Source organism: Mauremys mutica, chromosome 14 (genome assembly GCF_020497125.1).
Source record: "Mauremys mutica isolate MM-2020 ecotype Southern chromosome 14, ASM2049712v1, whole genome shotgun sequence".
NCBI classification, from domain to species: domain Eukaryota; kingdom Metazoa; phylum Chordata; order Testudines; family Geoemydidae; genus Mauremys; species Mauremys mutica.
Window position 1 is genome coordinate 28,503,814 of NC_059085.1, and position 19,190 is coordinate 28,523,003.

Here is a 19,190-nt window from a genome sequence, read left to right on the forward strand (position 1 = left end):
CATTATAAATGCTGGAGGCAAAGCGGGGTTTGGGGTGGAGGTTGACAGCTCGCGACCCCTCCATGTAATAACCTCATGACCCCGAGAGGTCCGGACACCCAGTTTGAGAACCCCAGGAGCAGATTAAATCACAATGGTGAGGCCCCTTGTGGATTTCAAGGAGACTTCTGTTTGTCTCTCCTCCCTGATTGCGGAAAGCAATACTTGGGAAATACTATTATATTTTTGGTATTATAGTAGTGCCCGAAGGCCCACAAACAAGATTGGTGCCTGCCTATGGCAATAATGTTTATCTTTAGGTATCACCACAGGTAACAAAACCATACACATGAATGGGGTAGTTCACATTTTTCCCTGACAAATTTTAGCCAGGATGAGTTTTTACCCCAAGATAAAACAATATACGAAGTTATGTGGGTTTTATTTTGGGGAAGTTAGGGGATTGACAACTGGGTTTATGAAGGGAAACTAGCTTCCATCTTAACTATAGAGCACTAACCATCACTCCATAATGCACTGTGAATCTAACTTTTACCATAGTAATTATTGTCAATATTGAAGGCTAAGCTACCATTTGTGAAACCCTCAGTTCATATGTGCCTCGCATGTATAAATCCCTCACACTCACTTCAGTAAACAACATTTTATATTGGAAAAAATAGTTCAGCAAGATATGATAGACTTAGTGTTTACATGATTAAAAGAAAATGTATAGAAAAATAAAGTTCACACTTCTATTACTAGTGACCAACCCTTTGCCCATAAGACTGAACAACTAAAGTAAGTTATTTTAAAGAAAGAGTATGAAATAATGAAACAAATATGCAATAATAAAGCACCGAGGGTAAAATGAATTTATACATAACACAACTATTTTTCAAAATTTTTGCTCTGCTTAGATGCCAGTTTGCCTTCTGGCTACAAACACATTCTTCACACACGCTGGGAATGTTGAGGAAAACTAGTCAGCATTCAGAGGATTAATACAGATTTCCAGCTCTATGCCTTTAGGCTTAATAGTCAGACATCTATTTGTCCTCAGGAGAGGTTAGGGGTTGAAATGCAAATATGCAAACAACAGAATTCTTTGTTAAGATATCAAGAAAAATCTCGATCTCTACTACTGTTTAATAAATCCTTGCAATTTTGTGGATTTATTTAAATTCAGCATTGTGTCTTACTATTTTGAACAAGAAAACAATGCAAGAAAACAAACACATTCATTCTGACTAAAATTTATTCTCTAGAGGAAAAATGACATACACCCTTGACAGCTTATTTACCAAACTCACTAAAGATTTATTGATTTATCAATCAGTGCCTTGAGCATTTGCTTCTCCCCTAGGGAAAATTAACAATTCCAACTAATCTAATATATTCTACGTATAAACTACGTGAATGAAAGAATTAATCCTGGCACAATTTACAACATCCAGTAAAAAAAAAAAAAAATGCTGTCCCTTTTGGTGTATGTAAAATTGAAAGCCATGCTAACGAAGAATAAATGCCTATGTTGCTTACTAATACAAAAAATATTTATTAAGACAGTACAATTGAACCCAACATACATTTTAAATCATTTAAATACTCAGTGGGAGGCAAGTACATTGGAAAATAAAAAATTGAATGATTTTGCTTCTAGATTAATACTAAGTACTGCCGCTATTAGTTGCAATGCTGACATGCCTCAGAGCAGAGAGATTTCACAACGTCCTACAAATTCTCTTTAACTCTACCTGTAAAAGTCTAAGCTTGTCAATTAATTACTGGTTTGATGAGGTCAGATCAAAGTAAGTATCCTAAAGGAAGAATGTGACAGTCTAAGAATACTTTCGCATTTTAGCAAATAAATAGGAAAAAAAGGGCAATATTTTAAAAGCAATTAAAATGCACTTACATCCATTAAACAAAATTAAAATGAAGGTGGGAGGGAGATAAAAACAGCAAATATAACATTAGCTTTCCACTACAAGTATTAAAAATGTTCAAAACATATAATGTACAATAATATTTATAGAAGTTTGAAGGGTATTCACAATAACAGGCACAGCAGCTCAATAAACCCTGCTACTGGGCTGAACTTCTGCAGCTCCTGACCACTACAGGAACTCAAAGAATGCCCCAAGTTGTGCCACGAAAACAAATCACATCAACAGCAAATAAGGCAATGAAGTTTCTCTCATCAGTTCAAAAGAACAGAGTTTTCCCTAGGCTTCATACCTGCAGCTGACCTGCACAAGCCTATCTACATACAGTATGCCCTGCTGTCACAATTAGGATCATCTCAACAAGGTACATCTCATATAAAAGTGTTAAAATCTGATTAATAAAAATAGCGGTATTGCACATTTATGAAAACCTCATCTACATAGCTTCCTTTACTAAAAAAAAAATTAATATTCACAAAAGTGATTTGTAAGGTTTATTAAATATTTAAAAAAATCTGCATGGGGGGAAATCTGGCATCTTTCCTTTTTTAAAGAGAAGTTGAACTAAATAAGCAGATTGCCATCCAATCAAAGTGCATGGGAAATCTAGGAATTATTATAAAATACTGCCCTCTGGTGTTAAGCCCATTCTAAATTGTGTGTGTGAGGAAGGGGATTGTTGTTGTTTTTTGTTTTTACCTGAAAGATCCACCTCCAGGGTCATTCAACTTGTTTTTCTGATTTGCAGAGACCTGAACACCAAAGCCCCCAGGACTTTGGCTGGCTTGTATTGTTGGTGCCTTCCCTACTGTGCCTGAAAAACACCAAGCAATGTTATTATGAGCTGTCTTAGACAATTTACATCAAAGAACCTTCTGTCCAGGAACTAAATTTAACTGTCTCTAAATTGCAAACAAAAGCAAGTTGTTATTTTTAAAGGTTCCATTGCTGAAGAAGAGAGAACAATTTAAAAAATAAAGATGAATATTAACTTTTTTTCAACATTTACTTGTGAAAAAAATTAAAGATTCTAACACTGCAAACCATTATTCATAGCTGGCTAATTAATGTTATTATATATTATATAATATATTATATATGTTAATATAATTAATGGCAATAAATATGTTTGCAACTACCAGTAAACTATTCTTCTACATAATGTGCACAGAATAAGCAAACAGGAACTGAAATAATTTATTTTAAAGGATAAGCAAGTGGTACCATCTAAGAGTTTTGGTAAAAATCATGTTTAAAGATATTCAATAACACTGTAGTATTTTGTCTTTGAAAAGTAAAATATATTTTCTTTTTTCCTATATAATGGTTCACTTTGTTACAATGAAGAATCACACATTTTCAGAGTTAAAAAAACAGTCTGAGTTACTGTTTTACACAGTACATAAAAATATGTAAAATTTGAAATAAAATCCTATTTAAAGCCCTACACTTATTTTCTCATTTAAAAAAATATTTTGTAAGCAGTTCACTTCTGTATCTATACTATGAAAAAATACTTTCAAATACATAGTTATATCAATCAAAGTAAAGATTTTCAAATGGGCCTAGGTGCACTCAGTTCCCATTGAAAATCAATAGGAATTGGTCATCTAATTCCCACCAGTGCTTTAGAAAATTCCAGCCGAAACACATAACAAATTTCTGTTACTAATTAGCAATAAAAATTACCACAAAGCAATAGAGCTCTGGATGATCAATGCAAGGAAACATTATACCAGGGCTTGAATTAAAAAGTTTTGATCAAGTGGAATTTTTACATTTTTAAGTGATACTTTAGTTTACTGCTTATATACTTTATTAGTCACGTAGGTCTACTCGGGCTATAGGTGGTCTGATTCTCTTTATCATTCTTCAGTGCAAGCCCTTTTTAGGCATGTATAAGATATTAAAAATTAAGGTCTTCTGAATTGATAAATTCTTCCCTTTTTATGCTTACAAATCTCAATTACTATTAATGAGTTACATGCACATGTAAAGAAGACCTTGAGACACCTTCAAAATCATCTGCAAGACCTTCTTGAAGTAGTCTTATGACTCATTTATTATCTGCAAGTGGGCATGCTTTCATGAACCTTTGTGATTTATATTATTTTTTTGTTTCATAAGCCCTAAAAACTAAAGCATGATTAGCTGAACTAATAAATTATTTAACAATATATGCTTTTCTGTAACAAAAGGGTTTGCCTTGACTGAGGACAGCATTTTTTTTTTTAATTCTAAGATCTTTGTTCAACTTCAGTCTGAGCTCTCAAGACAAAATTTATTTGACAGTCTTTGTTCAATCCCTCAGTCTACTGTGTATTACAGAAACCTCTGTATGAAGCCTCAATCTTGGAAAATCCACAGTAAGATTTAGGCCATCAGTTTCTAGACCCAGGGAATGAACATGTATTGTGACATATTGAAGATCCATGAGATGACACAAATAGCATCAATCCTTTAGCTGGTCAACTCATGTATCTATTTCAAGTAAACTAATTAGAACACTTTTTATTGAGTGAACTGGAAAGCACGGGATAATGAATGAAACAGAAGAAAAATTAACATAGGTCAGCATGTGCTATTTCTGTTTAGGAGACTCAAAGGGGCATTAATAATAAAAAAGCTGCAATGGCTCTGGCAAGGTGTAACAGATTTAGTGTATAGTGTTAAAAATAAAGTAATGAAATAGTGGTAATGTTCATCCAGAATTAATTAGCATCAATAGTTTGATTTTTCTATGGATGCTAAACTTTGATCCAAGAATATTACAGAAAGTACAGCAATGCAGTAGTCAATCCTTTAGTTTCCTGAAAGCAATCTAAACATATATAAACTGTCATATCTAAACTGTATATAGAGAATTAAATTCCACTTGCCTTCACCCTACGAATATGAATTTTCTCAACTGGATCTGACAGAATGTAATTAAGTATGAGGTTTTAAATCTGGGATGATGTATACCTCCTTTTCTATTTTTAACAGCTACTGTATGTATATAAGCAACAATTTCCTAGGTTGCATACTTTGTTGTTGCAAGGCCCAAAGCAAAGATAGAAACCTTGATAATGATCTCTTTGTTTATTAAGGTAGCCCAACACAATTTGCAATAACTTTTGTAAATTAAAATCAGCTGTTGGACTGGATACCTCAAGAGACTGATAATGACATACAGAGTCTTTCACCATTAGGTCACAGGTTTAAGCATAGGCAGCAGGGTCTGGAGGAATGAGCCTGAGATTAGTTGTCAGTAGGTGCCTAGTTCTAATCCTGGCTGTGCCAATGATTCACTGTGTAGCCTTTGCCAAGCTACTTTACAGCCCACTAGCTCAGTTTCCCCAGCTGCATGGCCTGGTTTACACTGTTTTTGTACTGGTGTAATTACTTCAATAAGGGGTGTGAATTTTTACTTAAACTGTTATACCGGTACAGCCCCTCATGTGGATGCAGTTATACAACTATAAAGATACCTGACAGTCTGCCTACACTGAAAAGTTGTACTGCTTTAACTATACCAGTAAAGTTAAAGCAGCACAAACCCCGTTATACCAGGATAAAGGTTCTCTGTCCTGCTATACCTATTCCTGTATGGAGAGGGAAATGTGTTATACTGTGTAAGACACAAGCATAACTGTGTTCACATTAGGGGGTTGTACTGTTTTAACTATACTGAGATAGTTAAAGCAGTATAACTTGCATGCAGACAAGCCTGTAAACAGAGATAACAATACTCATCTCACTTAGGGGAGTTTTAAGAATTAATGTTTCTAAATGCTTTGAATGTGTAAAGCTTTATATAAATGCTAAGAATTATGCTAAGAATCTTTAGGCAAGATTGTGAATACCACCTGTTACCACCTCATGGCCAATCAATAGGCTACATGAAATAAATGTGCTTTTTAGCCATAGTTTAACAGAGAGATGTCCACATCATGCAAACTTCCATCACCATTAGCACCACTGTTGGCATTCTCAGCACAGAGGCCAAGCACTGAATGGGCATGGTAATCAAATTAACCTTCTCACATTAAGGTACACCAATCAGGATTCCGAGTGTGAAAGCTTGCACTCTCATTACATATTAAATAATTTTTGTGTTAATAAAATTAGGATCTTAGGTCTGGTCTACACTGGGGGGGATCAATTTAAGATATGCAACTTCAGCTACGAGAACAGCGTAGCTGAAGTCGACGCATCTTAGATCGACTTACCTCCCGTCCACACGGCATGGGATCGATGGCCGCAGCTCCCCCGTCGACTCCGCTTCCGCCTCTCGCCCTGGTGGAGTTCCAGAGTCGACGGGGAGTGCATTCGGGGATCGATTTATCACGTCTCATCTAGACGCGATAAATCTATCCCTGTCAGAACATACCCTTAGTGTCAGTGTTGTCAATCCAATACTTCGTTTAAGAAGTAAACTCACTTCAACCCTGACTGGAGAAAGCAGTCCCCAAGCATGGAAAGATAGATCAGTCTCCATGTCCAGGCAACCCTTGGCCTCTCTGAAGTGAATGGCCAGTTAGAGTGTCAACTGGTGCTAATCGTAATGGCGGGTTTAGTATGTATATACTTGCCTATGGGCAACAGGAGAGACCAAATTACTCATCAGACAGACAATAATGATTTTAGACATTCCCAATTTAGACTGGATTCAGACTGAAGACCTTAAGGTGACAAGCTCTGTATACCATTACAAATACTCGGTTATCTAACTGCCTGCATCCAAAAAGATATTTGACAACTGTAAAGAGAAACAAGGTTAAAGATGGCAAGTAATAAAGGGGTGCTGGGAAACACACACAAGAACCTCTAGGGAGAATAAGGAGGAGAGAATAAGCCAGTCCATTAATCTATCTTTGCACAGCTGTATGGAACATCCTGGCTCCATACCTAGCCTCTTGCACCCCAGACTATCAGTGGCTAGACATGCTGTATTCAGCACTCAGTCTCTGGCATCACAAAAAGTGACTCTGGCAGCAGATGAAAGACATTTAGCTGAAAAGTTCCTCAAAGGTCCTACCTGGTCCTCTGCAGCTGGAAAGACAGTGGCTACAATTGTGGCCTCAAGGGTGAGAGATAAAGCAGGGAGATTAAACCGAAGCATTCTCAGGGCTGCATCAGAAAAGTGAAGAAAGTCTTTCCCACATCAGGGGAAAAGGTCATACAATAAAACAGTAAAAACAAAATCCCTCACTTCATTCGAAACTGCTGAGTGCAACCTGGGCAATTTAGGATGTAGCCTTAAATTAGTAGTTATAAAACAGTTAGCTATATCAGTCAGAAAAATATGTCAAAATTATATAGTGAAAACATGCATTTTCAGCCAGAAAAATGTAAAAGGTAACGTCAAGCCTGCCAATGTCAACGTTCAGTTTTCCCCATGCTACTACTTTGTAATAAAATTACAATTGAATTCATACAAATGTAACAAACTCACTAGAACATTTAAACCCATACCTTGTGGTCTAATGGTCTGAGTTATTACCACTGGCATCCTAATCTGGGTAGTCTGGCAAGCAGGGTTTCGTTTCACAGTTTGAGCAGATGTTGACTGGATAATCTGCTATTATTGAAAAAAAGTATACTTATATTATACTCTATATACAAACACACACCACGTGTATATATATATTAACATGTATAATTACTAATTTAAGCATGTGGGTCTCTAAAGCACAGCCAGCTGGTGACAAAAGTCATATTTATGTAATGTATGTGGTTTGTGTGTGTGTGTGTGTATGTATATATATATATATATATATATATATATACACACACACATATATACACACACACACACGTCAGCAGTATGCTTTTGAAAAAGAATAATCATAAATACTGTTTGGCAAAAAAGTCATTTTCTTGATCCAAAAATATTGTATTTCATAGGTGTGAGATCAAAAATAAAGCTCTGGGGTTTTTTTTTTAAATACAATTTTACTAAGAAGGAAAAACATTTTAGGAAATCTTCATACTGGTCACTAGTTTCAGTGGTATTCATCGACAGCCCCATAGGCTTTTCCCTTTTTTACTATTTTTGTTAGTACACTTCTGCATTTTTAATAAATATAAAAAGTTAAATCTCAAATGGTTACGCAAGACTTGCAGTCACACATGCAAAAATGGGAAACAGGGACTTTTTATAGTCACTGTGTCATCTTTTACCTTGTACCATTTATTTTTAAAATCCGAGAATTTTATTGCTTCAATTAATCTTGGGCCAAAGCCTACTGACCTTATTGAAATTCTCAATTAAGTCAGAACGAGATAAGAACCTTTCAACTTGATCCCTTATAAATAAAAACAGAACAACAAAATCTGCAAGGGTCACGTCTCAATGATATCAAAATACATGTTCATAATATCAGGAACAGGACAGCACTGATGTAGAACAGCAGACTGTCCAGTACACATGGCTTTCTCAGAGGGAGACGAAATCCATAAAGAAACTAAAAAAATTGTAAGAAAAGTTTAATGATTTTGTATGGGGGGGGGGAGACAACATCCACTTTAAAGGATGGTAATGACACAGCCATGACTGGTTGAAGATAAAGCTACACAGACAATTCAGGGTCCTGAAGACATCACAACTCATACAACCTTCACAGTTATGGCTGTACCATCCTTTAAAGCGGAAGCAGTTTCTCTCTCTCTCTCTCTCATACAAAATCAATAACATTTCCTGAAGGAGGACTGTACTACAATTCAGATTGCAATCTAATTTAATATGTTATACAGAGCAAACAGGAAACAATGCATCTTTTTTTGGCTCATCAGCATTATTCTTATGAACTGTACCCCAGAACATCTTACAACTATACAGGCCAAATCCTGGATTTAAAAAGGAATTTTGCAGGATTATAAAATACAATGAAAATGAGAAATTATGTTTTCAAATTTAGTTTTGAAAACAGATTGAGAAGGAATGGAGGTAGGAAGATAAAGGAAAGGTTTCCATCACCAGAAATTGAACAAAAGGTCCCTGTATCATAAGCAGTGAAATTATGGGAAGAGGGAAGGCGATTGGGACTAGTTAAGCAGAGGGAGTGTGAAGAGGAACTGAGTGAAACATGGTTGGTGGGGTAGGCTAAAGTAAGACCATGGAGTTTTTAAAACAAGGGGGGCAATTCTGAATTGTGCCTGAAATTAATGAGGAGCAACTGGAGGAGTATAAGGATGGGCATGATGTGTGGTCGTGATTCTTTGTACGTGAGAGAAGACAGGCAGCATTCCGTACATGCTGGAATTTGGAGAAGTGGGAGGCCATAGTCAATCTGAGAGGAGACAAAGACATGCATGGACGAGGAGTCATCATAACTGTATACACAAGCAATGTTACAGAGGTGGGGAAACCAACTTGCAAAAACAGGAAAGGCGGGAGGGAACAAGAAAGTTCAATGAAAAAGGAAGCAGCTACACTTATGGACACAGAAGGGAAAAAGGAGGTCTCTATTAAGCTGGGAGACAGAGCAGCTGCATGTATTTGGGAATGCTCCTTTTGCCCAAGAGAAACACTTCTACCTTAAAAGCATTTGGATGAACCAAAACAGGCAATGAGTGAATAGGGAAGAGTCATTAAACACAATGATCATCAGAGCATCAGCCAAACTTCAAGGTAGAAAAACATGATCTAGAAGAAAAAGAGGAGCTTGGTAACTGAAAATATTAAGAGAAAGGAGAACTGAATCTGAATGCATCTTGATGCAGAGGAAGAATTACCACTAGACGTAGAACAAGTGTGTTTTAATAGGCAGGAAGACAATAGTCCACAATGTCATAGAGTACTCTGATCTGAAAGGCAAAAAAGGCTAATTTTCTCAATCATACCTCTCTCTAGTCACCATGCTCACAATATTCTTTCAAACTAAGTTTTACAATGGTGATAGCAGGTAAACTTCTCCTCTCTATGACATCAATACCTGTCTTCATTTCCTGATACATTCTACTCTCCTCTGAAATGATGTAAAATAACAGATTTTAAACAGCTGAGGGGGTTTGATACCAAAGACAAGGCAGTTATTGATAGTGGCTTAACAGAGAGAGAAAGGGTGTGGGACAACAGGAACAATAGGAGTGGAGAAGAGGGTCCAGAGAACAGACAGTTCTCTATGAAAACTTTCAAGCGAGTGTAAAAAGGGTAAATATACTGGGGTGGAAAGCAGAAAAAATAAAGTGAAAATAAAAAGTATCGCCAAATTTAAATAATAAAACAAAATTATGTAAAAGAAAGGAACCCCATTACGCCCTGTCCATATTATCTGCATAGCCTACACGTGGCAAAGAGCATCTAATAGCAGGCTGCTACTCCCCCTCCCAAGCAGGTGGGCAGGGAGTGGGCATAGAACAACCTCTTGTGTCAACACAGCTATATGCTGGCCCCTTAGTTGACCTGGGTTGTAACGTTACAATCCAGCCCTTTGTTCATTAAAACAAGTCTTACACAGAAGTATCTCAGCCAGCACCTTGAGCATGCTGAACAAACAATGTTTTCACACAATAACATGCAAAACGTAGCAATAAAGGCAACAGTATAGGAAATAAACACACTGGAAATTATACAATTCTGAATACAATAGTCTCTGCTTGGTAATTTTTCTTTTTTTTCTCACAATTAAGTGAGAAAATATTGTGGAAGAAATAAAAAAGCCATTTAACTTGTATATGCACACAGTACAGATTGGCTATGGTCTGATATGACGTTTATCTTCACTCATGAGTAAACACTTGCTAACTCACTTGTGGCTATGCCACTTGTGATTTATCAGTCTACTCACTCCTGAAGATAAATGTCATATCAAACCTTAGCTATCATGTAATCTGGCAACATTAACTCACTTCTATCTTGCTTTTGTGGGTTTAGATTTCATATATAACATTAATGTTGCTATCCAGGGCCAAATTTTTACAACTTGCCTAAAAATGATGCTTGTAAAATTGCATATGCAATTGTGTTTTCTCCCCTCAAATTAATAAAAAAAAATAAAATTAAAAAAAAATCAGACAGCATCTTCTAGTAAAAGCTTCTTTTTCTCCACCTTGACCAATACTGTGTTGCTGGATATACTCTTTCAAAGAATCAGTGGAGTCAGAAATTAAAAAAAAAAAAACCCCACAAACTATTAGGTCATGTAAGTCCTCTCCCACTTACTGTAAGATTGTTCTCTATAAAATATTCTCTAGCCTACTTTTAAATGTTTCAAGAAATGGGCCTTTCATCACTTCCTTTGGGAGACTATTCCACAATCTAATAACAGATCTTATGGTAAGGATTTTCTCCCTTATATTCAGCCTAAATACTACTTTGCTTAATTTTATCCCTTTATTTCTATTTATACTCCTATGGATCACTCTAAATAATTCATCACCCTACTTTAATGTTTAAACCCTTATAATATTTGTAAACATTTTTCATGTTCCCCTTTAGTCATTGTTTGACCAAGCTATATTTCTTTAATTCTCTTAATCTTTCCTCTTAATCTGTCCCTTAATCACCATTTTTGTAATTTTCTGAATTCTATTTAAATTGATTTTTTTTATATATTCAGGTACCCAAAATTGAACGTTGTATTTTTAGGGAAGTGCCATCATTGGTTGATAAAGGCCACCCCAATGGTCCATAATATAGCACCAAATTCACATTTGCCTTTTTGCCACTGGCTTACATTGCAAATATGTATCAAATTTCCAGTCCACTGTCATGTCTAGGTATCTTTCTGAATTAATGCCTTTTAAATATCTACTGTTCACTGATTATTTGCATTTTAAATTTATTATACACTCATTTTAGTTCAGTGACAGGACCTATATGCATTTGTTCATTAATACAAGCCACTTTTTTATTGCCTTCAGTGAACTTCCTTTAAACCAGTAGATACCTAATGATCAATCCCAGCTGTCTTCCAAACAGAAAGTAGAGGAGAGTGGTGTCCACTGAATCTCCAAAATGCATTCAGAATCCACCAGCTCAACATTAAAGACCCAAAACCAAAGATTTCAGTAGAGTGGGGGAGAGGGGGTAAAATCCCCATACTATCAGGTATTCATGGTCTGCCATTTTATTTTACTTCTAATTTCACATTAATCCACTGATTTAGCAGCATTCCCAAGGCTGGTATAATGGTTAAGAAATATCTCAGAGCAAATATTGTTCCGATAAGCAGAGGTGGATTAGCCACTGGGCCAATGGAGCCCATGTCCAGAGGCCCCGGCCAATTGGGGGGCCCCGGAAAAATGGGCACTCCTGTGCCCTGATCCACCTGGTGTTCCTGCCAGGAAGCAGGAGAAGCCCCTGCACACTGACCCTGCTCCCCAGCAGGAGCACCAGGTGGGCAGGGGAAGCCCCCACACCCCAACTCTGCTCCCTGCCCGGAGCACCGGGCAGGTGGGGAAAGCCCCGGTGCCCCAACCCCATTTCCCCGTCAGGAGCGCAGGGGTGTGTGTGAGGGGGGACTGCAGGTGGAACGGGTGGGGAGGGGCCCCCCACTTGCTCTGACCAAGGACCTCACAAATCCCTAATCCGCCTCTGCCAGTGAGTTCTAGTTATCCCTTTTGGACAACATGCACTGTTTTCATAAACACACATTTCCTAACCAAGAACTCAGAACACAAGCATTACATTTATAACACCGACAAACCCTGGTTTGTCAGCCGGTGGGATTGAATCTGGGACCTCTGGAGCTTAGTGCATGAGCCTCTACTGCATGAACTAAAAGCCATATGGCTGTTAGCTAGGGCTGTAGAGCAGGCTCATTAATCTGTGTCTCTGTAAGTGATCTCGGTGCCACTAGATGGGACAGAGCACCTCATCCAGGAGGTATGTGGGTTACACATTTATATTTCTTTGTATTTAAACTCAGATTTTTTTTTTTTACAAAAGGCGGTCTGAAAGCTAACATTCCTACTGCCACTAGAGACCTTCAGGTTTGCCATCCAACCTCTAGAACGGACTATACTTCTTGAAGCCCTTTCTTATCATATTGCAGTGTTTTCTCTTTTATCAGCTATTCTATCAGCAAGTCCATATCTAACATAGCAAGTGAATATGAATCATATGCCTACACCCAAATGAATCAAAACCGAAAAGAAAAATTTATTCTATAGCCAAGTTGTCCAATAGCAAAAAAGGATGGTATTGATAGCACTGATCTCTCAATCTAACCTGAGAAACACAATACATACAATGCAACACATAGCTGGATTATCACCACTAGATATGTTACATACAGATTCAACAAGGTTAACAAATATGAAAAACTGCCCTTGTTTGGTTTCACAGTTCTATCACTATTTTTTACCTATAGTACCCATAATGTGCTAAGTACTGTCCACATACATGAATACACAGTTCCAGTCCCAAAGTATTTGCAGTTTACTCAAACCTAGATCAAGTATGTAGGTATATAAATAGTTTTTTGGCTCATCACATTAGTCACTCATCAATATTTTTTCAGTATCGAAAGGAAAACCTAATCAAAGATTCCATCCAGCTTTCTTAGCTAGCAGGAATTAATACTGCCACCTCGGTCGTTCACCTGCAGATCTCAAGGTGCTTTACAAAGGCAGTATCATTATCTCCTCTTTGATCTATCAGCGGCATCATACAATTTTAAAATTGAAGTTTTCTTTGTCTCCTATTGATTTCTACATTCATGTACCACAACTGTACATGGTCCCACAGATGAAAATTTATACTAAAGCACCCCCTCACACATCTAAAATGGTGCTACCAATATCACTTCAGCTTTGCAGCAACATCTTGATTATGCCACAAAATTTTTGTTCCGTATCTCTTTCTTAAATGAGATAACAAGAAAACTGTTTTCTAATTATTTTGATGCAACTTCAATTTGAGGGAAAATTCACAAAATACTTTAAAACAACAAACTCAACTGGTTCTGCGTGGGACTTTCAAGATTGCTCAGCATTGGCATAATCTTGCTGGCACTGAAGCTAATGGGAGTTTGACCAGAGACTTCCACAGAATGAGAGTTTTGCTAATGCAGGACTTTAGAAAAGTCTACTGCCTCAATGCAGGATGTGAGACTGAGTGAAGCTGGGGAGCCCTGAAATACCTCTATTATAGAATATATATTACAACCATGAGCGTCCAAAGGTTTCAGAGACACCTCAAACTCTGACTCCTTGGTAAAAATCAGAAAAATCAAGAGAGGGGGCTAGTAGACTGGCTCCCCTAATTTTAGAAGGCACTGAATGACTCTGTGGACAGGCTGGCTCTAAAGAGGCTATACTCCAAGTAATTCTGCTCCCTTCATCTGGACAGTCTGCAAAGCCATTTGAAATTCTCTTTGGTGAGCTCCAAGTCTAGAGAATCTGAAGCCCATCCAGCTTTCTCTCTAAGCATTGGTCAGCTTTAGGCAGGCCAGCTGTAATCTTCCTCTGTCGGTCTGTCTTGGGCAATCAGGCCAAGGGTCCTTGTTGTGCTCTGGGTTTGGGGAACACAGACTACTTTGAAGAATGCACAATGCTCACCATTAAAAGGTCAATATTTGTAATAGTTACCACACAGTTGTATTGAAGATACCTCAGTGTCTGCCTATAATTGGAACAGTGGTTGTTGTGGTAACCCAGATAACCTAGAACAATGATTTTTGTCAGATGCTGACTAAATCAATATAGCACAATCTAGGTGACAGAGCAGGGCTTTGGTTAACCTGAGGTTCAGTTCAATCAGCCATACTACTACTAAGCAACAGACACAGAAGTATAGATTTATATAAAGCTCTTCTTTATATAATGAAACTTTTCTGTATGTTTTCTAAATGTATTTCCATCCTGTAGTAATCCTTAAAACACACTTTTTCTGGCAAGTCAAGATGCAACCTTCTGCCTCTGCAGCTATTGCTACTTCATGAGACTACAGCAGTTATTTCATTTCTCCAAATGAGATTAAAACACATTCCTAAGAACAGTCATTTTACCAATTCACAATACAGAACTGTCATATGGCGTGGCCCACCCAACTGGTGCTTAAAACATGCCACTTTTTAAGTTGTCAGCTATGATACATTAGTTTGGAAATGAAGTTGTATGTACAGAATAAGTTAACAGATGACTGAGCAGGCATTCATATTGCTACTCTGTACCATTCTGTTCTAAATAATACGACATTCCGGAAAAGGTTTTCCTTATTAGAGAGGAGGGAATTCACACAGTTAAAAGAGAGGAGCAACAGCAGCCAAGTCCAGATTCAAGATCACATCCACATGTCTCATGTTTACTTTAAAAGATAAGGTCAAGTAACTTAGCATCTCAAAAAGTACATATAGTTCACTACAACAGTTCTCCTAGGACTTTGCTACTCCTACTATAAAATAATTATTTTAGATTTTAAAAGTTAATGATTAAACTGTTTTAAGAAGCTTATGTAGTGTCCAAATGACAAGGAGCTCAAATGGGTATTTAAAAATTGTACATTGTTACTTTTTAATTAAATAAACTATTTAAAGTTAAACATTTAAAATAGATTTTTCCCCAACTATTTATTTCCTTTCCTAAGTCTACTAGTTCAAGGAACAGTCATGTGACTAACAAGTTCTGGCAAAGCTGTTATACTTGCATTTTAGAATCCTGATAAAGCAGAATTCCATCAGCTTAAGATAATACCTTCAAATTTGCTCATCCTAATTTTTAAACCAAAGTTGTGTACTATACTCACATATACGTGTGAACTGCAAACAAAGAAATACTTTTCATCATTTCACAAAAGTGGTTAAGACAGACAAGAATGGACTGCCATATCATTAGACTTAGGCTTTTGTAGAAACTGAAAAAATACATATACAAGGCTACATATGCTATATACCATGGGCCCAATGGTACCACTCCATAGTGAGTAGAACCTTACTACATGAGCAGTCCCATTGAAATCAATGGGGCTGTGTGCATGTAGTAGGATATTATTCAGTGTAAGCAAGAGTGAGGAATAACATTTTGGTATTCTGGCTAGACCAAGCTGATTGTTACAGTAAAATTATTTTCTTCTCCATAGTTTTCTAATTAAAAATGTACAGGTGAGTTTAAAAAGGGACCCTCCCTTTTTCATTTTAAATCAAATTAAAATCTAATCAAAGCAGAATAACTTAACACTGATTGCATGATCATATGATCATCTTTAAAATCTTAATTCTTCCTGTGAATCCTGTAAGTCTTAAAAAGCTAGCTCTCTTGTACTGCTGTAATTAGGTAAGTATCCACTGCAAATATATAAAAATCTCTATGTCCCAGAAATGAAAGCCCTGATCCTGCAAAGACTTACGTACATCCTTAGTGTTATACAGTGTCAGTACTTCCATTAAAATTAATAGGAATACTCACAGTACATAATGGTCAGGCCGGCTCCAGGGTTTGTGCCACCCCAAGCAGCAAAAAATTTTTTAAAAAGGCTGCAATCGCGATCTGCAGCTCTACCGCCGCCACTTCAGTCTTCGGCGGCAATTCGGTGGCTGGTCCTTCGCTCGGAGAGGGACCCGCCCCCGAATTGCCGCCGAAGACCCGGATGTGCTGCCCCTTCCCCTTGGCCGCCCCAAGCACCTGCTTGCTGGGCTGGTGCCTGGAGCCGGCCCTGAGAAAGATGAGTATGTGCGTAAATCTTTGTAGGATCTGTACCTAACATACTATATGAGAAAGACAAGATAATGAAAAACAGAAGTATTTCCAAATTAGAATGTAATAACAGAAATAAAGAGTAACTTTAAAACCACTATTCAACCTATTTAGAAGTTTTCCTTTATGTTTTAGTACCTACCAGTTGAGAACTCTGATTTGACTGTACTAGTTTAACCTGAGGAGGCTGAACTGTATTTGATACAAATGTGCAAATGCTGTTTGGTTGCCTTATTCCTACTGTCTGAGTTGTGACATTAGAGGAAATACTTCCAGAGGCAGGTTGAGGTATAACTTGTGACAGCTTGGTTTGTTGAAGCGGCTGCTGAGATGGCTGTCCTTGCAAAACCGAATGTTGGCTATTCAATAAAGATTGTCTCAATGCCGGCAGACTTTTCTAAAAAAAAATAAATAAAAAAAAGAAGAAGAAAAATGGGGAAAAAAATCAAACTTACTAAACCATCAAAAAAAGAGAGTCTGTTTTTGAAATGTATACACACACTGGAAAGCATAAATCTTTAAAACCAGTTGTATGACCTGTCTAGCACTTCAGGAGAAATAAACTTGTACATTTTAACATTCTTCATATTTTATATGAAGAGGGAAAATTCAGCCTGGATCTCAAATTATTAATTTTTAATTTGGTCAACATGGTGGGCTACAGTCTGACCTATCCTAATCCCACCACACAGGGGAGTAAGGCCCCAAAACCAGCAGCCCATTAGGACTACCTGAAGCATGGATTGAGATCCTGTGAGGAGTAAAAAGTGGATGGGGAAAAGCGGAAGGGCAGAAATGAGCTCCATTCCCACTGTGTGCTGCCAGAAGTAAACTGCACCCCTCCTAGGACACCTCTCCACATAGAATACCTACAGCAAGACAATTTAATTGTGGGTGTCTTAGGGCAATAGTTGTGTACTGTATTATTACTGATGTACTGTACTGACTTCATTAGAAAAGTGTGCTATTGTGTGCTTCATGTTCAGACTGGTTCAGCCAAAAAAAAAGTTCTAAAAGAGTACACTGTATTTTATGAATAAACTTTTTACTTTTTATATTATGTTCTTTTGAAGTGCTCCTCCAGGCAGCTGCAGGCTTTCGCAGTGCTTACCCCAGGCTGTAGTCACTTTTAACTTCTGTTTTTTATTTAAAAACTTAATTGTTGTTGCCAAGAAATGACTTCAAAGAAAGTGAAGAAGTTAAAACTTTTTGCCAGAGATGGCTGAAGAAGGAAAGCAGGGAAGAGAGTAAAAAGAAAGGATTAATTATATCCTAGGAGAGAAGAGAGGAGAAAGGAAAGGGAAGGAAATGAAAGGAAAGGAAGAATTAAAAAATTAGAGGAAAATTGTGCCCTAAACTGACAGACTGCAAGTTGGGAGAAAAATAGAAAACCATGATAACTGGGATGTGAGTGAACAACAAAACATACATGTTTTACATCTAGGAGCTAATGTTGAGTACCAGAGCACCAAATTCTGCTTACTCTGCTCACACAAGTAAGCAGCTGAAAGTCAATGGTAGTTTTGAATAAGTAAGGCAAGCAAAATTTAACCACATATGCTAATTTGAGGGTACAAGAAACAATCCCATTTGAGACCACATTTTATAATATTTCTCCAGATGTTCCTCATTATAGGTGAGCTCTGCCCCAAGAGGACCACCCTGACAGAATTTACTAATTAATTATTTCAACAAAAGCAACAGCATGTTCCAGAGAAGCGTTTAGTAATCTCCCTTACACACTGCCATGTACACTGAATGTACTTGATTTCTCTTATTTAGACAAGACAAAAGCACTAGAAAAAAGTATCTCAACATGGATACTACAAACATACTGGTGAAGTAACCTACCATACCACTTCTGACTGGTGTACTTTATTATAGACAATACTGTGTTTATTTATCATAGAAAAGTAAACCCATTACAACAGTAAGATACCTAAAGTCATGTGGGTAGTCTTTAACTACCTATATTAAATGTGATGTAATAAAGCTGCCAAAGACAACCCATTTCTTCACATTTTCCGTTTAAATATAGGAATATAACATTCAAGTAACCCACAGAATATTTATGTTTCTAAATTAGAAATTCTTCTTTTTCTATTTCTTAACTAAAATGTTCTACACAGTCAAAACTGGTTACGTATTGTGTGCAAGTTTGTACAGTCTAAAAAAATTTAAACCTGAAGTAAGGAAGCCTATTCGGTAGATAAATTTCAGATCTAAACAATATTTATATTCACCTTCAGGAAAGGTACTAGATATGGCTGAGGAGATGATTTCAGCTCTGACTGAAGGCAGCCTGTAAATTCTTCTGGATCAATCTTTGCATCCTGGAGGGGGGAAAGAAAAAAATAACTATTTGGGATTTTTCTGTTTTCTCAAAGAATGAGAACATATACTAGGACAGGCTAACATTGTGGAAATATTTATATATCTCAATAGATAAGCAACAAATCAACAGGGACTTTTAAAGTTCAAAGTCCCTCAAACTCATCCACAGCTATCAAATCTTTCTATCAAGAACTAACACACACACACCACACACACAGCTTCTCAGAACTCAGGAATCTGTGACCTTTATGTATGCAACTCCCTCAGATGCAGACTTAAAGAAATAACTGGATCCCATAAACATGC

General features: G+C 37.1%; 1 protein-coding gene across 3 annotated transcripts in view; it reads right to left on the reverse strand.

Annotated features, from left to right (window-relative positions):
- LOC123349356 (transcription initiation factor TFIID subunit 4-like) overlaps window positions 1-19,190 on the reverse strand; it is a 202,600-nt gene that overhangs the window by 152,251 nt on the left and 31,159 nt on the right. For 2 of the 3 annotated variants that reach the window (XM_044987325.1, XM_044987323.1), the window contains 4 exons: window positions 18,794-18,883; window positions 16,693-16,947; window positions 7,386-7,491; window positions 2,628-2,742 (listed from right to left, as the gene is read on the reverse strand). In XM_044987325.1, the coding sequence (XP_044843260.1) occupies window positions 2,628-2,742; window positions 7,386-7,491; window positions 16,693-16,947; window positions 18,794-18,883 (566 nt within the window). The remainder of the gene's footprint in view (window positions 1-2,627; window positions 2,743-7,385; window positions 7,492-16,692; window positions 16,948-18,793; window positions 18,884-19,190) is intronic. The other variant, XM_044987324.1, reaches the window with a different exon arrangement.